Raw genomic sequence first — 27796 nt, forward strand, 5'->3', positions numbered from 1 at the left:
TCATTTGCTTGTATAAAACAGAGTCCGTGGGAAACCCCAGAGACGCATCCTACTTACACCTCCATCAGGAACAATAACGAGTCTCACATGAGTGATTACATCCTGCATTTGCAGGGCAGTACCGTCAAAGAAATGCCTCTTGTTAGGCTTAAGCTAAAACAAAAATGTAAGGTAAAACTGGCATACTTAAATACTGCCTTTTAACAGAATAACTGTTACATATAGACAGAAGGGTGCATATGTCCACTAAAACTTTAGCTACAGATAAAATAGATGAAATTCAGGTACACAGAGAAGAAGCTACAAAATTCAAGAATCCCAAATAATCTCCTTATCATTTGATATACTGTATAATGCTTCTCCATCCCCCAAGAAAACAAAAAGAAAAAGATCATGAAAACAAGATGTGTGTCCACTTTTGCTTACTATACTGTGTAGTTTTGTCTTTGTAGCGTTTGGAAATTGATCTACTCATATAAAAACCTACAAAACGCTTTTTTTTTAAAGCGTTATTTCAACACAGCCAATAGGCTATAGGCTAACAGTCCACAGTGCTCATATGATCTAGAAATAAAAGCCTTACCTTTGTAACAGAAAGCAAAGGATTCCATTTTGGATTCTGTTTAAGGTTCCATTTCTGTGTTATACAATCTTTTTCTTCTTGTGTGTTCAAAACACAGGCCTCGAGTTTGCAAGTATCTGGAAAGTTACCTGATAGCAAACGGTAACATGCTTTTGTATATTTTTGTTGCATTATAATTATTTTCTTAAGATAAATTTATTTTAAAAACTAAACTTAGGCTTTCAGAGCTGAAACACAGAGTAATGAATTTCACAAAACACAGATTTGATTCTTTACATTTGTACTGCAATTATGGCTAGAAAAAATAAGTAGAGCTGGACAAATAATTAAAAAGCTATTTAGAAATATTTTAATATTAAAAAAAATCACAAAGCTTGTATTTATTCATGAATATTAGTGAATTATGCACCCACCTCTATCACCAGGACCAATAATGGAAAACATCCACATAATTTATTCCATAAATTCCACATTCATCATACTATATTTGTTCAATAAAATACATATTTTCTACAAATATTTGAAACCTACAGCTTGAAGGAATATGGTTTGACTCTTTGTAACAATTGATATAGAATGCTCAGATTCTCCAATCCATTCGACTGGGTGACTTTAATGGAATCAGGATTTTAATGAAAAAATTCCCACGGACTTCAATGGAGCCAGGATTTCACCCAGTGACTGCCCTCAAAGATTCCCCCAGCATCGAGGAATCCTCCCCTGACTTAGGGCAGCTATAATGGCTTCTGTGGTACCCAGTCCTGGTGCTGATATGCCCAGCAGAAGGGAGATACACCCTAGGTGCCCCTAAGCTTAGCTGATCATCAACTGCTGAAACAGTTTAATTCCACCTTTCCCAGGAACCAATGGTCCTGCACAATATATCTATGGTACAACATATATTTTTGGTATGATCAATAAAATACAGGGGACAAACAAGAAGCATTTGTTTTACCTTTAAAGTGATTAGTGTCTATTTCAATGTGAGTTATTACACCAGGATGTGCCAACCGGAAAACTGCCCATTCACTCCCTGGCATGAGGAGGATGCCTTTCTCATCAGCCTGAAAATAAGAGGGGAAAACCTTTTACATGGTTCGATGAATCACAAAAATCAAAAAGGTAAAAGCAAGGCATGGTACATTTTTGCATTTACTAGCTCAACTTGGTTTCTTAAAAGTACATTTTACTTTCAAACTATTGAATGAATCTGATTAAACACCGGATCCTCCACCTCCCTTCTGACAATGAGAATTTTTTCCGCAAAAAACTATATTACCCCAGTAAAGCTACCTTCACGGAATGGGTTAGAGCCCTATTAATAGGACTGAGTAAGATATGGAATCTGCAGGTCAATACAAATATAATGCATTTAAAGAGAGAATTCACAAGAGATTCAGTATGTTTTGTTATGGATAGCTGTAAGATGATGAGTAGTTTCTCTTCAAGAAGAAATCCCATTTTTAGAGGCTGAAAGCCAAAATCATCCTAATCTTAAGGTTCCAATAAAGAAAAGTGAACTAAAGGAGTAAACAAAGTGATCCCTTTCCAGTTGCAGGTGCCAGCATTCCAATCATTCCACATACACCTCTACCTCAATATAACGCTGTCCTCAGGAGCCAAAAAATCTTACCGCGTTATAGGTGAAACTGCATTATATTGAACTTGCTTTGATCCACCGGAGTGCGCAGCCCCCCTCCTCCCCCCCGGAGCCAGGGCCGTAGCAACAAAGAACGTGGCCCCCTCTGAACGGTGGCCCCCTCCGAACATATGTCCAGGCGGGGCCCCTTACAATGCAGAAACTGGAATGCGGTATTTATTTTGCCACTTTTAGGGGGCCCCTTCCTTGCGGGGCCCCCTCCGGTCGGAGGGTACGGAGGGCGCTCGCTACGCCTCTGCCCGGAGCACTACTTTACCGCGTTATATCCAAATTCGTGTTATATCGGGTCGCATTATATAGGGGTAGAGGTGTATCACATCATATGTAATTCTTATGATAAGCATTCAACCTGTTTTCCATTATTTAGGGCCCCCTTTGACATCAGTGGCAAAACTCCTATTGACTGCAATGGATGGAGGATTAGGCCATTAATAATTTGCTCCCTTCAAACCTGCTTGCACATTTCACAATAAATACTGCATCCTTTAACTTTATTATTTTATTCATTTGTCTCTCTTAAGAACCTGGATTCCCAAAGATGATAGAGCTGCAGTAATAATCATCTCTCACATTAGTATAGTTCAGGGGTAGGCAACCTATGGCACGCGTGCCGAAGGCGGCACGTGAGCTGATTTTCAGCGGCACTCACACTGCCCGGGTCCTGGCCACCGGTCAGGGGGGCTCTGCATTTTAATTTAATTTTAAAAGAAGCGTCTTAAACATTTTTAAACCTTATTTACTTTACATACAACAATAGTTTAGTTATATATTACAGATTTATAGAAAGAGACCTTCTAAAAACATTAAAATGTATTACTGGCACGCGAAACCTTAAATTAGAGTGAATGTATGAAGACTCGGCACACCACTTCTGAAAGGTTGCCGACCCCTGGTATAGTTCATTTCATTATCAAGAGAAGTTAAGAATCCAGACAGAGATGGTGAGAAAAAGACAGACCATATACGGCCTAATAGCTTTGAACTAGACCTAGAGAATATATTGCAATGCCTACAATATGAGTTGCTGCTACCTCCTGGGAACACAAGACACTCTAAGAAAACATTATTTTGAGATTTCTTTTAAATCTTCTCAAGTTTCATTAACACACACACACACACAAATATATATATACACCTCTTGGGGAAAAAAGAATTGTAAACAGATCTAAAATCAGAACTGTAACTCATTTATTCCTTACTTTTAAAACTGGTGACCTGTCCGGTCTTCTTGCTGTTTCCCAACCATCTTCCATGGATGTTGCTCTTCCTAGTCCTACAAAAATAGGTAACTGTGAACAGGCTCCCCCTTCAGCTCCTGGAAACCCTGGCTGGTAAGTCCTTTTTGTGATCCTTAAGCAGCACATACAGGCCAGCAGGGTATTTCCACCACGTGTCTTTATTGATTTTTATATTCCAAGTATATCACAACATAGCAGCAGTCATGTTTAGCCCCTCTCCTTTCTTTTCCTGTCGTTTTATGGTGCAGCAGACTCAGCATGTGAGACTATGAGCATCACCTACCTCAGTTTTCACATAAGCAAAAACATCAATGTCCTGTATCCTTAAAAAAGCGAAGTGACGCTTTTTTAATGTTACCCCACTTTCCCAGTACTCTCACCAGTCCTTTTGGACTATCTTCTTTCATCCCAAGGCATCTTAGATTCTTTATGACTAACTTTTTCTCTATGTAATTGTCCTTGCATTGCCACAGCACATGCTCAACTCTTTCTTGGACTTTGCATGCATCAACAACCCATCTTTGTGCTTGTTTAACAAATATAAGTTACCATTCAGATCACAGCAACTTGTTAGCACACTAAATGTAGTTAATTCATTTCTTCTGTCATAGTTATTAAGTACACTACTATCCTCAAGTTTAGGACATATTTCATAGAACCTTTTTTCTTTTTTCTCTTTGGCCCATAGTTCTTGCCATTGCTTCTTAAGTTCTCTCTTAACCAAACTTCTGATGTCCTGTTTACTCAAAGAGATCTGTATATCAACCTCCTCATTTTAAGGCATTTTTCACTGCTTTATCCATTTCACTGCCCAGTATCCCAACATGCACCGGAATCCACACTATTACAATGTGTATACCCATTTGTACTACCTCTGTAGTTATGAACAACAGTTCATTGATTTAGTCATTCCTGTTTTATGTGGCTCCCCTTCTAATCACCATTATACCTAATAAAGAGTCAGACAGGATAGAATAACAGTCAAAGCTGGGCATACATCCCTTATCCAGGTGAATCCATTTGTGTCCCATGGAACAGATATGGTGAATGCTACTATTGCCATGGTTGAATCATCACTTCTGGTGCAGGAGAACCACATGGTGTAGTGTGATCACATCATTTTGGAAACCTGGGATAACCAGCAGTGGCTTCAGAACTTCTAAATTATGAAACAGACCTTCATGGAGATGTGCGATGAGCTTGCACCAAACCTCCCACACCAGAACATTCGATTCAGAGAAGCCATACTAGTGCAGAACCAAGTGACTATTGCCTTGTGGAAACCAACAACACCAGATAGTTACCTGTCAGTTGCAAACCAATGAGGGGTTGTAAAGTCCACTGTTGGCATCATGGTTGTGCAGGTTTGCAAAGCAATTAACACTGTGCCAACAGTATGCCCATCAATGACCACAAAATTGGATAGACTCATAGATCTCTGAATTCCAAATTCAGGGATACAAAAGGCCATTCCCACTCTACTTGTGTAGTCTTCTGTAGAGTCATTGGTAGAGATTTGGCCAGAGAAATCTATAAATTCATAAGTCATAGTCATCATATTTAATGGTCCTGCTCTTCCCTTTGTTTTTTCATATAATTCCAAATCCACAATGAGAGAGACAACTGTCCAGCTATAGTTCGATTTCCCATGACTAAAGATTTTAATTTCTCCAGACCTTCCTTTTCACCCAAGTCTTTTACCCATCTTTTGACCCTATTAGCATATGGGAGTTTTTGTGGCGCCCAGTTACTTCTTGTCTACTTAATTCTCAACAGTCCTCATATATTTGTTTTGTATTCTTATCTTCACTATTTACATTAACCTTAGCCCAAAAGGCAAAATCTAACAATTTAATCCTTAAATTTATAGGCATTTCTCCAGTTGCTACCTGAAGCACACAAAGGAGTCGTAATACTTGCACCACATGTAAGTCACAGAGCTTGGGCTTGGATCAGCTTTTGTGTGTGTGTGTGTATGCTGACTTAGAAGCTGAATGAAAGGCTTAGCATCCCTAATATATAACTGGTCTTTTTAATGTCCTGTACAGCAATAACAATGTGTTCCTATCTGTACCCCAATTGTTCCCAGCAGATTCATCCTATCTTTACATTTAGTCTTGATATTATCTATATAACCTTTTCAAGTTAGTTTATCAGCTAACATAACTTCTAAGAATGTAAAATTTTGAACTACCTGTATTCTTTCTGTTTAGAGATATAGGTTCCATTCTTCCCCAAACTTCCTTTTTTGTGAAGATCATTCCCTTTGTTTTAGCAAGTGAACTTAAATCCCCGAGTATCTCCCCATTCTGAAATTCCCAACCGCCTCTTTCATTGTCTCCACAGCTATTTTAAGTCTTCTATGCTTGGCCCATATAACACAGTCATCAGCAAATAGAGTAATACCTATTAATGTCCATATACTCTCCAGGAGATCATTAATCATAACATTAAATAGGGTTGGGCTGATAACGCTCCTCTGTGCAATACCATTAGTAAGTTTATAAATATTCAAAAAAGCCGCCACAACCCTGACTTGTATGGTTCTATCACATAAGAAATCACTTATCCACCAGAACATTCTTTTTTATTCCAATTGCGGCTAGTGTATACAGCAAGCCTTCCCTCCATACCATGTCATATGCTTTTTCAATGTCCAAAAAAACAACTGTCATAAACTCTCTGTTCCTCATGTTTTTTGTATTTCTGTTTCTAATCTTACAATATGATCAATTGTGCATCTTACTTTCCTGAAGCCACTTTGCACACAATTTATAATTTGTTTTTTTTCCAAGTTTGCTACTGTTCTCTAATTTATCATTCTGGCATTTAATTTCAAAAAAGGGAACTATGCAAAAATGAAGAGGTTAGTTAAACAGAAATTAAAAGGTACAGTGACTAAAGTGAAATCCCTGCAAGCTGCATGGGCGCTTTTTAAAGACACCACAATAGAGGCCCAACTTAAATGTATACCCCAAATTAAGAAACATGGTAAAAAAACTAAAAAAGAGCCACCGTGGCTTAACAACCATGTAAAAGAAGCAGTGAGAGATAAAAAGACTTCCTTTAAAAAGTGGAAGTCAAATCCTAGTGAGGTAAATAGAAAGGAGCATAAACACTGCCAAATTAAGTGTAAAAATGTAATAAGAAAAGCCAAAGAGGAATTTGAAGAACGGCTAGCCAAAAACTCAAAAGGTAATAACAAAATGTTTTTGAAGTGCAGAAGCAGGAAGCCTGCTAAACAACCAGTGGGGCCCCTCGATGATAGAGATAGAAAAGGAGCGCTTAAAGACGATAAAGTCATTGCGGAGAAACTAAACAAATTCTTTGCTTCAGTCTTCACGGCTGAGGATGTTAGGGAGATTCCCAAACCTGAGCCGGCTTTTGTAGGTGACAAATCTGAGGAACTGTCACAGATTGAAGTGTCACAAGAGGAGGTTTTGGAATTAATTGATAAACTTAACATTAACAAGTCACCGGGACCAGATGGCATACACCCAAGAGTTCTGAAAGAACTCAAATGTGAAATTGTGGAACTATTAATTAGGGTTTGTAACCTGTCCTTTAAATCGGCTTCTGTACCCAATGACTGGAAGATAGCTAATGTAACGCCAATATTTAAAAAGGGCTCTAGAGGTGATCCTGGCAATTACAGACCGGTAAGTCTAACGTCGGTACCGGGCAAATTAGTCGAAACAATTGTAAAGAATAAAATTGTCAGACACATAGAAGAACATAAATTGTTGGGCAAAAGTCAACATGGTTTCTCTAAAGGGAAATCGTGTCTTACTAATCTATTAGAGTTCTTTGAAGGGGTCAACAAACATGTGGACAAGGGGGATCCGGTGGACATAGTGTACTTAGATTTCCAGAAAGCCTTTGACAAGGTCCCTCACCAAAGGTTTGTACGTAAATTAAGTTGTCATGGGATAAAAGGAAAGGTCCTTTCATGGATTGAGAACTGGTTAAAAGACAGGGAACAAAGGGTAGGAATTAATGGTAAATTCTCAGAATGGAGAGGGGTAACTAGTGGTGTTCCCCAAGGGTCAGTCCTAGGACCAATCCTATTCAAGTTATTCATAAATGATCTGGAGAAAGGGGTAAAAAGTGAGGTGGCAAAGTTTGCAGATGATACTAAACTGCTCAAGATAGTTAAGACCAAAGCAGACTGTGAAGAACTTCAAAAAGTTCTCACAAAACTAAGTGATTGGGCAACAAAATGGCAAATGAAATTTAATGTGGATAAATGTAAAGTAATGCACATTGGAAAAAATAACCCCAACTATACATACAATATGATGGGGGCTAATTTAGCTATAACAAATCAGGAAAAAGATCTTGGAGTCATCGTGGATAGTTCTCTGAAGATGTCCACGCAGTGTGCAGAGGCGGTCAAAAAAGCAAACAGGATGTTAGGAATCATTAAAAAGGGGATAGAGAATAAGACGAAGAATATATTATTGCCCTTATATAAATCGATGGTATGCCCCCATCTTGAATACTCTGTACAGATGTGGTCTCCTCATCTTAAAAAAGATATACTGGCACTAGAAAAGTTTCAGAGAAGGGCAACTAAAATGATTAGGGGTTTGGAGAGGGTCCATTATGAGGAGAGATTAAAGAGGCTAGGACTTTTCAGCTTGGAAAAGAGGAGACTAAGGGGGGATATGATAGAGGTATATAAAATTCTGAGTGATGTAAAGAAAGTAGATAAGGAAAAGTTATTTACTTATTCCCATAATACAAGAACTAGGGGTCACCAAATGAAATTAATAGGCAGCAGGTTTAAAACAAATAAAAGGAAGTTCTTCTTCACACAGCGCACAGTCAACTTGTGGAACTCCTTACCTGAGGAGGTTGTGAAGGCTAGGACTATAACAGCGTTTAAAAGAGAACTGGATAAATTCATGGAGGTTAAGTCCATTAATGGCTATTAGCCATGATGGGTAAGGAATGGTGTCCCTCTGTTTGTCAGAGGTGAAGATGGATGGCAGGAGAGAGATCACTTGATCATTACCTGTTAGGTTCACTCCCTCTGGGGCACCTGGCATTGGTCACTGTTGGTAGACAGGATACTGGGCTAGATGGACCTTTGGTCTGACCCAGTACGGCCGTTCTTATGTTCTTATGTTCCATAATTTTGCTCACACGTGATGTGAGGGCAATAGGCCTATACGCATCAGGTACTGTGCATAATTTGCCATGTTTTGCTTGTTGCCAATAGTATTCCTTGTCCCCATATATTATTATATAATTTCAGTAAAACTCTTAATCTCCCTTCTGGTAAATGCTTAAGCATTTCACTACATATACTATCTTTACCTGAGACTGTTTTTATTTTTGTCTATGGCTTTTTTGAGTTCCTATATGCTGAAATTTTCATTCAATATGTCATCTTTATATTCTACTCAGCCGTGTAAGAATATATCCATCCCTCTCTGCTCCCTGTTCTTAGGATACAAATGCTTCTATTCCTTTTTCTTCTTCCTAATCTGAAACCATTCCTCACCCATTACTTCTTCTCCCTCATTTTCCAACATAAGTTCCAGACTTTCACTTTCAGTCTGTATTTCCAGCTATGGTCAGCCAGTCAGCCACCAGCCCAAGTTGCCCCTGAGTTCCAAGCCCAGCTCTCAGCCTCTCCCAACCTCACCAGCAGCTGGCCCCCAGCCCCCATGCTTCTCCCTGGCTCAGCCTTTTTTACTGCTTGCTTTCTTCTCAGAGCTATCCAGCTGGTGAGCTAATTACCTCATTAGCTTCTCAGGTTTCCTACAGGTGCAAGTGATCTCTTCTGCCCTTTCAAACCCAAACTAAGTCCCTCCTACTCCGAGGGCTTGTATACACTACAGGTTATATTGATATAACATGTAAGCTACACCATCCTAAGCACCAGTATGGACAGTTCTGTCAGTGGGAGAGCTTCTCCCACTGACATAGCTACTCCCTTTATGGAGGTGGTTTTATTATGCCAACGGCAGAGCTCTCTCCTGTCAGCATATAGCGTCTTCACCAGACATGGTACAGTGGTGCAGCTGCATCAGTGTAGACTAGCCCTAACTACAACCAGTGCTCTGGGTGTTCTACGAGACCAGGGTGCTGGCTTCCAAAGGGCTCAGTTTATAGCTACTAAGAGCACCCTGTCACAGTAACACAGTGGAGGGTATTCTCTATAAATCAGCTGTGATTTCTCTCTGCTTTCAACGTTTCTTCTGAATTCAGTGCTCAAGAAAGATGCTAGATTGTAGTTTCCAGGTATGTCAGCTTGCTGTATATCCACTGAACATGTACATTGCAGGCAATGGATATGCTATTTTCATCACATTTCCCCACCAGTATGCCACAACCATAACCAAGCAAGACCATTTATAGGGGGACCAGAATAGCTGTTACTATGTTCAATTCAGTCCTTTGCTTCTGCTGAGACTGCCAGTGGTGGTGGGTTTTGTGATGTGAACATTTCTACACAGGGATATAGACTGAGAGCATCAAAAGAGAGGACAGATCATATCCCCCAAGAGCCACATGTGGAGGAGTGCTCCACCCATGGATCTCCCTTCTTCCACATGGAAGGAAGGCTCTGGCACCTCCAAAGCACCATTTCCTCTCCCTCCCTGACTTTCCAGACCTCCTCTTCACATGATCTGGGGTCTATGTGAGAGAGAGGATGGAATTTGGGAAGGAGCAGACCAATGGTGGAAACATTACAGCCCCTGCCCTAGCCCAGTAGAATTTCCTTGAAAGAGTTAATACCACCCCAGACTATTCACTATTTTGCATAACACGCCCTCCACCATTCCCAGAACACACTGGGGTCCCTGCAAGCCACTTGAGGCCAACAGGGAGTCCCTGGTAGCATGGCTCCAGTGGAGTCTCACTGCCAGGGAGCTAAGGGGTATGGGGAAAGAGCATGCCAAGGAGTTCAGAACCTCTATATGGATGTATCCTGCTGATTCCAAGATATCTGCCATGTTTGGGGCAGCTTTTCTGTAGTAGAAGGAGTAAAACTGTATTGTCTACATTCTACAGGGGATTCTCCATGAGGAAATCCTTGTGGTCTTCTTTTTAAAAAGTTCCTTCCCAAAGTTTTTGCCACAGGAGAAGATAATCTGGGCTCTGGCTACAGAATGAGCCATCTAATTGTAACAATTTATATTTACTACTGACCAGTGGCCTAGAAGTGAAATCCTTGTTTACAGATGGCATTAGAAATCCTGGCCCCTATGGAAGATCTCATCTATCATAAATTAAGTTAACAAAACAAATTTACTGAATTGGTAAGTTCATATAGCTATGTGGGTAGGGCCCAGACCTGCATCTCATGTGAGTTTTGTTTGAGAAAAGACTACAGGACTGAATCATAGTTCAGTAAATTCTACTTTAAACCAAGTATCAGAGGGGTAGCCGTGTTAGTCTGGATCTGTAAAAAGCAACAGAGAGTCCTGTGGCACCTTTAAGACTAACAGATGTATTGGAGCATAAGCTTTCGTGGGTGAATACCCACTTCGTCAGATGCATGTGTCAGAAAAGCTTATGCCCACGAAAGCTTATGCTCCAATACATCTGTTAGTCTTAAAGGTGCCACAGGACTCTGTTACTTTAAACCAGTTATTGTGACTACTGTGACCAAAGAGGGAGTTTTTGTTAAACTGCATAGGAGAATGATTAACATTGATTCTATGCTGTGAATACAATTTACTTCCAGTATTTAAAACCAGAAATAGTAATGCCTTTAACTTACCTAGAATATTTCTTGGGTGGCCTAATTGAGCACTGCTAAATCCAACACAAATACCTCCGTTCTCCATTGCCACCAAGTCATCCAAGTCATTTGGGCCAGAAGCTGACCAGTCTTTCTGAACAACACCATACACTTTGAAACGTGCAATCCCACCATCTGTCAAAAAAATAAAATTAAAGTGAATGATTTTATCTTTAAGAATGAATAGAACCATGAGGGCCATGCTTATACATATTCAGAAGCAGAGTACAGCACAGATGGCAAATGCAAGATGTACATTCCTTTTAATCTACAGACTTTGGAATGAAAGGAAAGAGCTTGGATTTCAGAGTGGAAGCTGATCACGACACGTTTCCACACAGGTGTTCTGTAGTTTATGATGTCATTAATAAACATCAAGACCAGTAGGATATCCATGCAACACGTCAGTGCACTAATATTCCAAAGTGCAGTAAAATCTGAGAATACTGTCAATCCCTTTAAACCATTGTGTAGCGTTGTAGTTTATAAAATTCACACTGAAAATCAAAGGGCAAAACTGATAGAAACATCAAACAAGTTTTATAACAACACAGTTCTGGATATATTTGTGCATTCTAGGTATACTCGGTCCTGCCTCAGTGTGGTGGGGATGGATGAGGTGATCTCTTGAGATTCCTTCCAGCCTTACATTTCTATGATTGCTCCAAAGTTACTTCTCATGAGCATTTCAGAAATTTGTTAAAAAGCCAAAATATTATTTTAAATTCCAATTGAACAGTTTTCTACAAAAGAAGCTGCTTTTATACAGTGCATCCTTTATCCAGATGTATACTAATGCATTAGGAAATTTCAATCAGGCAGCTGTCATGACTGGGGATTGGGCAGCCATGCCTAGTGGTCAGAGCAGTCAGCGGCCAGGAACAGCACCAAAGGCAGAGCTAGAGTCAGGAACCAGGAGTCCAAGAGCAAGAGAGGCAGGCCCAACACTACAACTAGCAGTGGCAATAGAATCCACCTTGTTTCACATGCAATTCCTGGAACGCCTCCTGGGCTTAAATAGGGTGCCTGGACCAATCAGGGGCCAAAGACAAAGCTGTCTTTCTGACATGGTACTTCTTGTGATGTTTATCTCCACAGGATCTACACGACGGTGTGCATGGCTGCCGGGCAGTGGTGTATATATTTTTTAAATTGAACTCACAAAAAAACGAATTAAACTCACAAATTTGGAAATCCCAAGATATGCACATAACACAAAGAGGCTTCTCTGGCTGACCTCTGGTCCCTCATAATTGCTGCAAGAAGGCCCCATTCTGACTGGCAATGAGCTTTCCGTTCCCTGCCACCAACTTTTATGTACAGAGCTACTTTTTTTGTCTCCCTGTTCTGCTCCACCCTCAGCCAGTTTCTCTCACCTATTCACCCCATACTGCTTCCTGTGCATGCTTCACACATAAATACATAAGTGAGATCAGCATCAGGGACATGATGTTTCCTACCAGAAACAACAGCTTTAGCCAGGACTGACATTGCTCAGGAGGCCTGGTCTGGCACCTCCTTCATCTCAGGTCCTCCTTCCTTCACAGTCTAGTGCTCTGGCCCTGGAAAACTGCCAGACCCCTGAAGGTATAAACCTGCTGAGGACAGGCTAGTCTCCTAAGGACTGAAGTCTATCTCATATAATTAAAATCACCTTTGCATCACTAAATGCAATCCAATTGTCATAGAGAGGATTATGTGCCCAAAATAGATTTCCACTATTTCCCTGTTAGCTGATGTGTTCATTTTGGAACTATTGACTATCTAGCAATTGTCTGAAACAGGGTTGCCTGATCCTGTGACCCAAAGATAAAGAAACCTCAGCACATTTAAGGCAAAAAAGACTCAAGCCTAAAATATTAGCATTCATTGCACATTTTGCTGCATTCACTTTGAATTTCACAGGACATTTTCTGGTTCTGAACCCCAAAACATCAAGTGAACTTGATGAGATGCAAATGAAGTCTACTGACTTAGAATCTTGAATCCTATGTGTGGCAGGATGCAGGAACACAATCTAGTCCCCAGTACACAAGGGGCAAACTCCATCTGCCCTTTGAACACCTGTGAAAAAGGAAGGGCTGCTGGAGAGAAAGAAGAAGGGAAGAAGAGAAGAGGACAATACCTGGGGGAAGTCGGGTTCCCTACCCAGACTCTGAAGGTTAGGCTAACCTCTTGGCTGGGAAAAAAATTGTTTGTAATCCTTTTGCTTTTGTTAACTTGTTTGCTTTTTATTTATAAAGATTATGCCCTGCTAACAGACTTTCCTGCCTATTGTTGTGTCTTGTTTCTGCTTGATCATCCCACTATCCAACCAAAAGCAACAAAAACCTAATCATCATACCAAGTCTTATACCTAGCCCAGCACTTTGCTAGTTACTTTATTTCAAACTAGTTGCTCTCTTCCTGTTCTGATGGCAGCAGTAAGTGGGATTGGATAGAGACAGAACCTGCCAAGAAGTTGTTACATACCATAGTTCAGGAGTCTCTCTCTCTCTGTATATCTATATATATATAAATAAATTACCTGGATAGATATTGAGCCTTATGTGAGTCCATTTCCTCTTACAACTGGAAGAAAAATAATTGTAGCTAGTATCAAGGTATCTTGGTTTCAACTCTTTCATAGGAACCAGAAGAGTCCATTCATCTGACTTCATCTGATAACAAATATTAATTAATTAGTCGTCTGGGTCAACGTGACGGATATTCTTCTTTAGTCCATATGTTTATTAATTAGAATTAATACAGCTCAGTATGTTCTGATATATTTGAGCCCTTATTTCTCTACCCCATACTTGCTAGAGTTCCTTTATTAATCACCTGTGTTTTACAGGTAGGGTTGGTATTTGCATTCTAAGCCCCAGTGTTCAGCAGTTTATACAGTTCCAAAATAATTACCTTTGAGCTGAACTTTCAAAGAAATTCATCAGTCATCTAAGAAAGTTTGAAATAAACCATCCATTTTTGAGGATTGACCATTCAAATGAAGGTGGGGTTTTCTTTGATTAAATGCGTAGGGAAGTACTTTTTATTTTCCCAATGTTTTATTTACAAATAAATAAATACATGGTGCTAATATAATGTTGAAGCTGAGATTTTCATTGCAAAACAAAAATGAAATATTTCAGAGTAGCAGCCGTGTTAGTCTGTATCCGCAAAAAGAACAGGAGTACTTGTGGCACCTTAGAGACTAACAAATTTATTTGAGCATAAGCTTTCGTGGGCTACAGCCCACTTCTTCGGATGCATATGAAATAAAGAGTTAAGGGGCCATATTCTGCTCTCAGTTACATTTGGTGTCAGTCTGAAGTAACTCCATTGGTTTCAGTGGAGTGACTTTTGATTTACACTAGTGTAACTCTAGTATATATTCCTAGAACAACCTTAAATCCATATGCAATGCAATACAGACTTTATGGGTCTGATTCTGCAGTCCTTACTCAGGCAAATATCCCATGGTATTCAAGGGAGGAAGAATGGATAATCTTGTGGTTAGGAGTCAGGAAACTGAATTTTTATTCCCAGCTCTTCCACAGACTTCCTATGTGACCTGTACGTGACAATTTTCAAAAGTGCCTTAAATTTGGGTACCCAGCTTAATATGTTTAAAGTATCTAAAGCAGGGATAGGCAACCTTTGGCACATGGCCCATCAGAGAAATCCGCTGGCGGCCGGGACAGTTTGTTTACCTGCAGCATCCGCAGGTTCGGCCAATCGCAGCTCCCACTGACTGCGGTTCGCCGTTCCAGGCCAATGGGGGCTGCGGGAAGCGGCGTGGGCTGAGGAATATGCTGGCCACCGCTTCCCGCAGCCCCCATTGGCCTAGAATGGCAAACCGCGGCCAGTGGGAGCTGTGATCGGCCGAACCTGAGGATGCTGCAGGTAAACAAACCGTCCTCGCCCGCCAGCGGATTTCTCTGACGGACCACTTGCCAAAAGTTGCCAATCCCTGATCTAAGGTCTGACACCTAAAAATTGAGGCATCCAACATGAGGCCACAAGTAAGCAAGATTCATTGGAACAAACTGGAATTAAATGAAGAAAAGCCTTCTACAGGACAACTAAACTGTCATGTCAATTAGATACTTCACATTAATGGCCTGTTTATTTTTTTAAAACATAATAAGTGACTTGAGAACTCTTGAAAGGTGCCAGCCCTGAAAAATGAAGTCCCGTACTCAAGGCAGAGGTACAGCACAGACATGCAAACTTCTCTAGGCTGTCCTACAGATACGTCTCAACACTGTTTTGGAGATGCCTCCTCTAAGTGTGAAAGAATAATTCAGTTTCCATGCCCACTAAATTGTTGCCTTCTTTGCTAACAGTGCCAAATTAAATGTGCTCGTTAAAGCCATCAGCACAATTGGTATTATGGACACCCACTCACAAGGATCTGGATTCAGATCAACACTCATTCTAATAATAGATCTCTGAAAAGCCATCAGAGTTCAACATTAACGCAGAATCAAATTAGGCCTAATTCCAACTATGATCTAGAAGTAAAAGCTTCTGTATCCCATTAGAATCCCAAGAACCGCCCAGCCTCCAACGGAGTATACCTTCTTGACAGCTTTTAACTCTTCATCTGAAGCTGCAGTTCCTATCCTGTCCCCTCTTGGCCAAACCTCTGGTAAATCCACTGCAAGAGCAATATAAACACACGCATAATCAGTAACTAATGCTACTGAAATATTTTTGTTTTTATACTAAAATATATAGAATGACAGAAGTAGTAAAAGCACTATTTGATCAGCTGAGTAATGCTGTCACAAGAAGCTCATCATTTTGTAGGAATACTTATTTTAGGTGGACCATGCCTATAAAAATATATTATGCTGGAAGTGTATTTGATATATTATTTCTACTAACAAAAATAAGTCATGTAGCTTAATTATTTCAATTTTTTTTTGCTTTACAATAGCTCAGATTTTTCTCTTTGAGCTAAATCCTGCCTCATCTTCTCCAGCCCCAGAGTGATCCCTGGCAGTGGAACCACTGCAGTTCTGCTGTACAAAGGGAGAGCTGTATAGAAGACAGTGGAGGAACATAGCAGGGATATGTAATATCAGCGCAGAACGGACCCACTCGAGCAACCAGTGTGGCACCAGGCAGGGAAAGGAGGAGATAGAGCCAGGACAAGAAGGGGGAGAAATGATGCTAAAAGATTTGCTCCAGATTTTTCCCATCATTCACTGTGGAAAGGCCATGTCCAGAGCCATGGATACACTTCATTCATTCTAATGGAGTAGTTCTTGAGCCATCTAAAGCTTGGTGGGAAGGGTGGTGAGATTTCTCCCACGGTACATCTGCTTGGCACCCAGCCTGACAACTCAGGCTGGTTTCCTGGACTCTGGATTTAGCCCTTTTTGGAGGATTTTCTTTCCTTAAGAACTAAAAAATGTGTAATTCTCTAAAATGTGTTTTGTTATTAAGCACACACAACACCGTGGGGTAAGTGATGTGAACTTGTGATATAAAACAATGAAAGTAACAGCTGTATTCTCCCATCATTCACAGCCTTGGTCACCCAGTGTTTCTGACACTGCACTGCCAGAAGTGCTGTTTTCCCAAGGTGATATTTCCAGGAATTACATCACTCCAACCACTAACTCTGCAATGCCTGAAATTTAACTATTTTATCTACCATAAGAAACAATTTATTGTACTTAACTTTCCCCCATAATAATAAGGCTCTAATATTAGCAATACAATGTAAGGAGCAAATAGCTCTTCCGCTAAGATATCTGGAGACCTGATAGAAATTAATTTATTAGTTACCTTGCGTCAGACATGCTGCTTGAATTGATATACGAGGAGCACAGTTTCCAGCAAAGAAAGATGTGTTTACCTCAAATCCATGGACAATACCTGGTACTCCCAACTGGATAATACACCAATCATGTCCTGAAAGACAGAGGACAAACTGCTTTTCTAACGAGTTTAATATAACAACAGGGAATAAAAGCAGCAATTCACTTCAACAATATTTAGCGGGTACAATCCTGCTTTATAAATATGTTTAAGAAAAGAGCTCAAGCTGTTAACTTTAGATCCAGATACAGTCCTCAATATCACCAAAATTTGGAGGTGTTCAGTTCTGTGATTTTGTAAAATCAACTTATGTGTAAAACAACCAAAAAGCTACAACACATTCCAATTAATTTTTGAAGAAATTTGCATGTAATCAAAACCTGAAGAACTCCATAAAGACACTAAGCATACTTGCCAAAACATGAATAGTACCAACTTGCTGATTGTTATACTGGCATTTTGAAGAGCATTAGATGTTTGGATTTTAAAAAGCTGTGTGGTTTCCTAAGGCCTTGGACAGAAAATCAAAGGACAAACGGACAACTCTTTAAGAAAGAATTATTCCAAACTTGGCTATCTGGTTGCCTTTTCTCAAAATGTGGCGATGTGCATGTATTTGGGAGAAAAGATGAGCTCAGATCACAGAATTTGGATTCAGATCTGGATTTCAAAACCCAGAATTTTGAGTGTGCTTGTACCAGGGAGTTTGGTTCACACCATTATAAAAATAGAGGACATTTTAAAAATTCAGACAAAGACCTAAGTCTGGATTTTGAATACATCTAAGTTTAGGGGTATTTGGATCTAGCGTTTTGGTTTGGGTCCATCTCTATTTTGGAGTGAGCAATGGCAGGTTTAGGAGTCTCTCCAAATCACTACAAGTGTATATACAGTACTTGTACTTCAAATAAAAACAAAACACAAAAGAGCAGGTCTTGACAACAAAAGCCATCACATAATGTACACTTAAAGCACAAAAAGAACTCAAACTCCCAGGAAGTTTGTAAGCTGTTTCTGGAGCTTTTTCAGTATTGCATTAAACTCATGAATTTATCTACTGGTTAAACTCTTGCCATTCAGTAGGACTGTGCAAAAATTGAAGGTCTGGATTCATATAGATTGGACGAACCCAAGCCAGTAGTTTTAGTCCATGTGGTGGTTCACACTGTGAAAGATTCATTTGGAGTTTCTGGTTAATTCAGTCCCAACAACTCCAAGCTCACCACTCTCAAAACTGGAAGGCTTCATAATGATGTCAGTCAATTTCATCTCCTCTTCCCACCTCTTCTGCAAATCCCCATCTGTTACTATTTATTAAGTGACTAATATTAAGTGTATTACCTGGAATCCTTTTCCTCCTTGTCTCCCATCCATCCATCCACTTGCCATAATCAGTAAATTCATCTGGTTTAAAAACTGGACTCTTTTTCTAAAAAATAAATAAGAACAACAAGCCACTTATACCAGTACTACTCCACTAAGCTTAGTGTACTGAGCACAGAATTTTGACCAGCATAGAACATGCAGGTTTCAAGCCACTTGACTGATTTTATTAATAAAGGAGCATATAGGTGTCATTCTAGTCTCTAGAAAAATATCAGATGCATCAAACAATGGATTTATACTGATCTACTCCAGCTGAGGAGCTGGACTTCCGTGTTCCAGTTTTTTTCTTTCAGTTACATATGTGGTATCAATCCAGAGTAACCCCACTGATTTCAGTGGGATTTTTGCATGTGTAATGATGGTAGGAACAGTTTGCTAACAGTTTTTGTATTTTAAATGGAAGTATTTGAAATTCATCATAAATTCTACTCAGAGCTAAAATGTATTTTGAAGTTGCTTCCTCAAAAGAGGGGAAGTCACGGGAAGAATGTGTGCAAAGAAAACTAGTTAACCTAACTAGTTTTAAGATGGAGCTTGAAAGGTGTATGAAAAGGATTATATGGCAGGGTTGTCAGCAAATAGAAGGAAACTGGACTCTGCAACATAGGAGGTCCCTTCTACTCTTCAGTTCCTATGTTCCTAAATGTTTGTGCTAAATGTTTGTGATGAAAGGAAATGGTAGTTGAAGCAAGGGGAGAGGGGAAATCCCACTTGATTCACTGAAATAGTTTCCACTGTACTGTAATGCCTGAATTCTGATTACACCTGAGTACCTCTCAGAAGTTATTATTACAGTAGTAATGAGACAGCAATTGAAATACACCTGTAATCAAGAATCAAAAAGTTTGGTAATCATAATCAAGCCTGTACAAATGTTTCCTTTATCAAAAGTAGCAAGAGCCACCGGTCACAATGAAGATGTCAGAGTGGTAATAGGGGCCACCACCCTTCATTATTACCAACTGGCTCAATGTACAGCTGCCTTACAGTCACTTTGCACAAGTGTAAATGATTTCATAATGGAAAAGACAATGCAGAACCAGATCCTTTGTTTCTGGTTGCCTACAGGCTATAATATTAAGCCTAGTGTTTTGGGGCACGTGACAGGGCTCTATTAGTAGCACCCTGGTCACTGAGGTTGCTCCAGCATTGAGAAGAGTACAGGCTTAATTGAAGCCAATTAATCAATTTCCTTTGGGAATCACTGACACTTGGGTAGCGATTGCTGGGATAATGGGGCAATTGGCTCAGTAATTGGGAGGATATTAGTGGGAGGAACATAGGAATCAGAAGGTGAGCCTGGGCAGAGGAGTGAAGGCTGTGTGGAATCTTCTACTTGCTGTAACCTTGCAGTACCCTATGATACTTTGTAAGGAAAGAATAAATACACATGTGGTGAAAGTGTGTGGTGTGTTTGTGACTGAGAGACCACACAGACTGGCCAGGCAGTGCGCTACATGGGGTAGTGACTGAGGTGCCCTGAGACAGGGAGGCATCTGGCCCTTCTTTTATGCTCAAAACAAAAATGCACATGCAAAAATTCCTTCTTTTTCATGTCTAAAACTGGTCAGATGTTTTCTTTTGGAAAATTCTGTTGTGTGGAATTGACGTATTCCTGCGGAATGTGTCCATTCACTCTTAATGTTTGATGTAAGCCAGGCATCTGGTTTCCTGCCGCATGCCCACCCACTGCCTGCCTCCCTGGGCTCCCCACCAGCTGCTTGGCAGGTTGCCTGGTAGGATATTGTAGAGCCTAGAGTCCCTCTGGCTCCCTAGGCTGCCCAGCTTCTCAACTGGCAGGCATCCAGCTCACCGCACAGCCAGGGAAGCCAGACAGACAGCACAGTTCCCCAGGATGGCCAGCTTTCCAGGCTCAGGCTCTCCAGTAGCCCACCAAGTGAGATGTTGAAGAGCAAGGTCTCCCAGGCTCACTAGGCTAGCCTGTTCCAGGCTCCCCAGCTCCCAGACTGCTAACGGAGCTGAGTGATCTGGTAGCCAATTCTATGGGCTACTCGGAAAGCTTAGTGGCCCTCTTCCTGGCTCTAAGGGCTACTTGGGGAGCCAATGTCCATCTCCCTGATTAGCTGGCTTCCGTGGTCTATAGGCTACCTGGGGAGCTGGGTGGCCAGGTCCCTGGCCACCAAGTTACCCAGCAGCTCACCTGGCTGACTCCCTAGCAGGCCTGATCTCCAGGCTGCCCAGCTGCCTGGCTAGTCACCTCCCCAGGCTCCCATGGAAGCCGCCAGCCAGGGAGCCTGACAGGCAGGCAGCCAGCAAGCCAAAAACTTCCATTTCGGTTCTCCCAAAATTGAATGTTTCTGGAAATTCCTTCCTGCACAAAATTTCAAATTTTTAACATTTTATCCTGCTCTGGTTTAAAAAGAAATAAAATCAAAACTATACAATCTTTCCTGGGAAGGAATTTCCATTTTTCAGCCAGCTGTATTCATGGTGTTAGCATGGGGCTTGTTCTTGGGGCGTGTTGTGGTTTCATTGTTCATGTGTCTTTTTCTTGGTGCATCCCTCAAGTTCCTCAATCTCTAAGGATATATCCCCAGCTTGAGGAGACATACCTGCACCAGCTCTGATCGAGCTAGCACACTAAAAACAGAGTGTAGTCGTGGTGGTGCAAGTGGTGGGAGGGGCTAGCCACACTAGCATCTCTGATAGGATTGTACTTGGGGGGGGGGGCGGGCACTAGCTCCTCATGCTGCTCAAATCTCCACAACTACAATCTATTTTTAGTGCACTAGCTCAGGGGTTTTCAACTTGTGGTCCGTGGATCCCTGGGGGTCTGAAGACTATGTCTAAGGGGTCTGTGATAGGTTGTCGTTACCACAGAACAGTGGTTTTCAACAACCCATGGTCCGCGGATCCTTGGGGGTCCATAGACTATATCTAAGATTTCCAAAGGTGTCCAAACCTCCATTCGAAATTTTTTAGGGGTCCGCAAATGAAAAAAGGTTGAATACCTCTGCAATAGCTTGATCACAGTTGGAGTGGGTATGTGTCCTCAACCTCCCCCTCTCAAAGTGTAGACATACCTTAGGAGTGAGACTCCTGCCTGGATGGCATCTTTAGAGAAAAATCTCCGACCTAGTAATTCTGCTTCTCAGAAGATTTATCATTTAGGATTCACGTTCATCCACCCACCTCCCTCAAAGTTTGAAGGGAAGCCTATTTATTATTATTTATTTGTATTGCACTAGCTCCTATTGTGCTTGGCACTGTACAAACACACAGTAAAAAAGCACAGTCACTGCCCCAGACAACAATCCAGGTTAATGACAAGAGGCAAGAGTTGGACGAAACCAGCTAATGGGTGGGATGCAAAAGATGAAGTAGCAATGGGAAGTACTTCACATAATGCACAGTCAACTTGTGGAACACATTGCCAGGGGAAGTTGTAAAGGCCAAAAGTATAATGGGGTTCAAAAAACAATTAGACATGTTTATGGAGGACAGGTCCATCAATAGCTATTAGCCAAGATATTCAGGGACGCAACCCCATGCTCTGGGTGTCCCTAAATCTCTAACTGCCAGAAGGTGGGACTGGATAACAGGGGATGGATCTCTCAATAATTGCCCTGTTCTGTTCTTTTCCTCCGAAGCTTCTGGCACCGGTCACTGTCAGAAGACAGGGTACTGGGCTATATGGACTGTTGGTCTGATGCAGCCTGGCCATTCTTATGTTCTCATAATAATGCAAGCATGTTTTTGCATAATCAGTGTACACAATGAGGTTTGCTTCCTGCACAGACATCTTCAGCTGGTGGTGTTTATCTCTACATCTTGATGTGTTTGTATTGTTCTGCATTTCAGAGGCATTAATTTTTCAATGATTGCCTTGATGCTTTTTGGTGAACTTTTGCTTCTTGCTAATTTAGGATGTGATTCGAAGGTCCTAGGGATTACAGTTACATTCCACGCACAACACCAAGGGGACCAAGGGTGTATTGTGCTTCTACCCACTCCCACTGCCCTTAGACAACTAAGGAAGTTCTGCCTGTCTCAACTAGGGAGCCGAGAACCGTGCAAAGGGAGAAGCAGAATTACAAGGTAAGAAATTTTCCCATAAAGCCAATGGAAATAGTTTCCAAGTAACGTATACATGAAATTACAGAGATACATTACAAAGATCAGTTGTCATTTAACATTTATATTGTGACAGTGCCTAGAGGCCAACCAGCTCAGATCCATCAATATTGTGCTTGGCACTGTACAAACAAAATAAATGCCAGAAATTAGGGCTTGCAGCCAGAGCCGTCCCTAGGGGATGGCGAATTGGGGCAACCACTCTGGGCCCTGCGCTTTGGGGGTCCCTGCGGGGTGGCGCAATTGGCCCGCGCTGCATGGGCAGTAGGTGAACCGCTGGCTGGGGGAGACTACCCTCAGCCCCGCCCCTTCCACCCGAGGGAGAGTGTGCCGGGAGGGAGAGCATGCGGCAGTGCCACTGCAACCTCCCCAGCCCTGGGAAGGCAGGCACCATGACCCCAACCCTCTGGAGTCCCAACCCTCTGGAGTCCTGCAGCGCCGCCAAAGCAGGGTGGTGGTGGGGTGGGGTGGAGTGTGGGCATGGCCACGCCTGGCTGTTTGGGGAGGCACCGCCTGAAGTAACATCACTTCCGCCCGGGCCCCGCATCCCCCTGGGGACGGTCCTGCTTGCAGCTGAGCCTGGGACCAGCTAACTCCACCTCCTTAGTGAGCAACAGAGGACCCACAACTGAATCACAGTTGGCTGCAGCAGAATCACCTAATTGGCCAAACCTCCCAGTTGGCTATTGGGATCAGCAGACCTGCTCTTAAGATGAATAGCAGCAGCAGGGCATTGGCTGCTCAAAGGACTTGCCCATGGCTGTGTTGGCTCCTGTCAGAGGTGAAAGTAATATTAAATTCTTACTGGTACGGGGGCCCGGCTCCGGGCCTCCAGAAGGGGCAGGGCCTCAGGCAGAAGGGGCGGGGCTGGGGGTCAGCCTCCCCCAGCCAGCCCATCCGAGCTGCCTGGCCCATGCCGCCCAGGGCTCCAGCTGCAATTTAAAAGGGCCCGGGGCTACAGCTGCTGCCGCAGTAGCAGTGGTGGCAGCCGGGAACCCCTGGCCCTTTTAAATTGCTGGTCCTGGGGCAGCTGCCCCTTCCCCCCGTTGGTGGCCCTGCCGGTAGGGCCGCCAACAGGGAGGGCATCGGCTGGGTACGGGCCAGTACCAGCTTCTTACCGGTACACTGTACCAGCCCCTACCTGCCCACTTTCACCCCGGTTCCTGTACTTGCTTGTTCTTAGCCCTGCCTCACTCCAAGTAAACCAACTCTGACCCTCTCCTGTGATTCCTCACTTCTGTCTTTGGCTCGACCCTAGGTTCTGACAGCTGGCTCCCGCTCTAACCACTAGGCATGACTGCCCACGTCCTGGTCTCTGACAGTAAGTTACAGTCCCTGCCTCTGAAGCCTAATATCTTTAACAGTCCATGAAAATCCTCCAAAGTGGTGAATGTCAGCCCACCATACCTTTAAGAGATTCTCTGCAGGAGCAAAAAAGTCATCTGTTGCAAATAAAACCTACACAAATAAAAAATAATAATAATAATTATAAATATATACTATTTTATTTTATTTCCTAGTGATATGTTAAGTTATCCAGTAAAAATAAAATATTAAGTTGCCTAAAGGCTTATAGACATATACATATAAGACCATATTCAAAAAAAATTGATTTCTTTGTATGCATTTCTCTTTCCAATACTCAAATGAACCTGCATAGATCCCCACTGAATTCAATTCTTTGTTTTAGGATCGGGACCTTACTCTTCTTTCTGCATCTTTGTATGCATTTTTCTTTGCAATACTGTACTCCAATGAACCCACATAGAACCCCATTGAGTTCAATTGTTTGCTTGAGGATCAGGGCCTCACTCGTCTTTCTGCATTTTTATTTACAAAATTTTTACCTACTGCTGTGACATAGGAAAGGGTTTGTTTCATTTTCTTTGTAAATAACTCATGATACGTACACCTGGAAAACCTCCACCTTCTTGAGTGGTTCTTCAGACTAGAAGCATGACATGATGCAGAAAAAACAAGTGGACAAAAAATCTTTTTAATCACAAACCAGGCTATCCTTCCACTGAGGATTCTTACCTCCCCTTAGCTGCAGGACAAGAAGCCCTGCTAATGGAAGTATACTACTGGTACCTCCATCAATGAGATACAATCCCATATTTGTGAATATGTATTTCTGTTTTGTACATACATATGCTAAACTGAACAATCTTAAGGACATGGTTCATTTTACAGCAGAGCACCTTTTTCTTTAACCTTCATCCAGTGTTGAGAAAAAAAGTTACATTAACTATATTGTGGGGGACTTTTGTCCCCCAAATGCATTCAGAAACTAAGAACAAGTCTTTAATGTTTTAGGTGAAAAATCTTTATTTAAATAGCAAATTGAAAGAACTAGCTGGAGTCTCATTCAATGGGAGTCTGTATGCAATTTTCACACATCAGCATCAGTGTGGAGTTGTCAGCGCATACAAATTCACTGCATTCTCCACATTGCTTGTGGTTCTTACAGTCAGCTGACCTTGGCAAATTTATCAGGTTCGCCGCTCCAGGCCAATGGGGGCTGCGGGAAGCGGCGCGGGCCGAGGGATGTGCTGGGCGCCACTTCCCGCAGCCCCCGTTGGCCTGGAACAGCGAACCACGGACAGTGGGAGCCGCGATCGGCTGAACGTGCGGACACGGCAGGTAAACAAACCGGCCAGGCCCGCCAGGGTGCTTACCCTGGCGAGCCACGTGCCAAAGGTTGCTGATCCCTGTCCTAGACTGACAAGGAACAAGAGCCTTCTTTATCTTGGGCAAGTGTGGTGCCAAGCAGGATTGTCACTGACCTAAATGATGAAACTTGAAATGCCAGCAACATCAAGCATGTTGAGGAAAAGAACCATTGGCCACCTATTTGTCTTGCATCTGTAGGAATTACATTCTTGCAAGATGGTCATTGTTATCTATACCACTTTTGTCACTCTACTGGAGAATTATGTGGGGTTTCTTTTTTGTTTCCTTCTACAACCTTGTCATAATGCATCATCAATAGTATTACTACCGTCTTGCCCTTCTTTGGAACACAGGAAGCCAGTATGAGTGACCCAGAAAACCCAAACACTGATGACAATTTTCTCTGTTGCAAAGTGGATGTATCTCACTGGGTATATCTAACTTCTTTCATCAGATAGCTCCAACATAGGTCAACATTTTGTTGACTAGACCTTCAGAATTTGAACACTAGGAAAGACTTTGTGTTCAGATTATAAAACTGCAAATTAAGACTTGTGGGGACTATTCCTGGCTCTGCCAAAGACTTCCTGTGTGACCTTTGGCAAATCCCTTAATTTCTCTGTGTCTCAGTTTTCCCATCTTTAAAACGTGGATAATAATACTTAGCACACAGGAATGTTGAGAGGCGTAATTCATTGGTGTCTGCAAAACACTTTTAGATCCTCAGTAGGAAATAGCTGTAGAAATGTCAAGTATAATCTGCACTAAAAGCACAGTTTGTTTTTTGAACTGCATACATTTACCTTTCCTCCTACAGCGTCACACGCCAAGTCATTCAGATGTAGAAAGTCAGGTAAAACTTGAGTTTTTTCTCCTTTGAGATGAGCAGCCATCTTTCCTCTAAAAGCAGAAGTAAAGTATTCTATTCAATTCTAAGAAGAAACGAGAGAAATTAAAAGGAGCATGTTCAGCATAACTTGTCATTTCATGAATTCTGTCCTGGCTTCTCAGCAGTCAGAGAAAACTTGGACTCCAGGAATGGGTTATTTACTTGTTGGAAGAAAAATAACTGCACGTACATTCAGGATACGCTTTTACCATTTCTATTGATTTATAATATGCATCTATCTGAGATAAACAAAAATATGATTAGGTGTGAGAGTTAAACCAAATGTTAATAAATAAAAAGTCCACATATTTTCCAAAGCTGTAAATAGTAGATTCTTAATTTATCTTCTTGCATCACAATATCAAAGTTCACCTTCTATTAATTATCACCAACATCATTTTTATTATTAACAGTAATACCCAGAGGCACCAATCAGGAGGGGCTGCATTGTGTTAGATGCTGTAAAAACAAACAAGATCCCTTCCCTGGAGAGTTTATAATCCCAACTATAAGTATTAAATGATAGGATTTAAATTAGCTGTTACCACTCAAGAAAGAGATCTTGGAGTCATTGTGGATAGTTCTTTGAAAATATCCACTCAATGTGCAGCGGCAATCAAAAAAGCGAACAAAATGTTGAGAATCATTAAGAAAGGGATAGATAATAAGACAGAAAATATATTGCCTCTATATAAATCCATAGTACGCCCACATCTTGAATACTGTGTGCAGATGTGGTCACCCCATCTCAAAAAAGATATATTGGAATTGGAAAAGGTTCAGAAAAGGGCTACAAAAATGATTAGGGGTATGGAACTGCTTCTGTATGAGGAGAGATTAACAAAACTGGGACTTTTCAGCTAGGAAAAGAGACTACTAAACGGGGATATGATTGAGGTTTATAAAATCATGACTGGTGTGGAGAAAGTAAATAAGGAAATGCTATTTACTCCTTCTCATAACACAAGAACTAGGGGTCACCAAATGAAATTAATAGGCAGCAAGTTTAAAACAAACAAAAGGAAGTATTTCTTCACACAACACACAGTCAACGCGTGGAACTCTTTGCCAGAGGATGTTGTGAAGGCCAAGACTGTAACAGGGTTCAAAAAAGAACTAGATAAATTCATGGAGGATAGATCCACCAATGGCTATTAGCCAGGATGGGCAGGGATGGTGTCCATAGCCTCTGTTTGCCATTCCCTGAGTGACAGGGAATGGATCATTTGATGATTACCTGTTCATTCCCTCCGGGAAACCCTAATCATTTTTGTTGCCGGCCTGCCCTCCTCCAGGGTGAATCCCCTTGTCATTCAGATGCAAGGAAATATACATCTAGTGTGGGTGACTCTAGTCCAAGGTTGGAACCCTCCCTTGGTCTGTAGATAAACATTATACCAACAATCATATTAGAATAATTACTGTATCCCAGACCACTGTCTAGGGGCCAGGTGGCATGGTCTGCCAATGGTTCCTGTGTCAGGAGGTATACGCACATACTCCTTGTGCAGATACTTCATGCTCCTGCCAGCCTGGGGAGGGGAACTACATGTAGGGCCACCCTTGTTTCCTCATAGCTTCTCCCTGTGTTTATGTTCTTGTCTAACTATGAGCTCTTCAGGTCAGGGACTCCATCTCTAGTTGATCTGTAAAGCACCAGGCACCTCTGCTGTACTGTAATCCTAGTAGTAATAAATAT

At 41.6% G+C, this 27796-nt stretch overlaps 1 protein-coding gene across 1 annotated transcript; it reads right to left on the reverse strand.

Annotated features, from left to right (window-relative positions):
• ALLC (allantoicase) lies at nucleotides 1–26104 on the reverse strand. The gene is made up of 11 exons (XM_065401889.1): nucleotides 26012–26104; nucleotides 23943–23993; nucleotides 18396–18483; nucleotides 17022–17147; nucleotides 15803–15882; nucleotides 13768–13900; nucleotides 11220–11375; nucleotides 3443–3516; nucleotides 1539–1647; nucleotides 584–711; nucleotides 1–153 (listed from the first exon to the last, which is right to left on the reverse strand). The coding sequence occupies exons 1-11, from the start codon at nucleotides 26099–26101 to the stop codon at nucleotides 1–3; spliced, it is 1188 nt and encodes a 395-aa protein (XP_065257961.1). The 5' UTR covers nucleotides 26102–26104.
• Nucleotides 26105–27796: the final 1692 nt, after the last annotated feature.

This window comes from Emys orbicularis, chromosome 3 (assembly GCF_028017835.1).
Source record: "Emys orbicularis isolate rEmyOrb1 chromosome 3, rEmyOrb1.hap1, whole genome shotgun sequence".
NCBI lineage: Eukaryota > Metazoa > Chordata > Testudines > Emydidae > Emys > Emys orbicularis.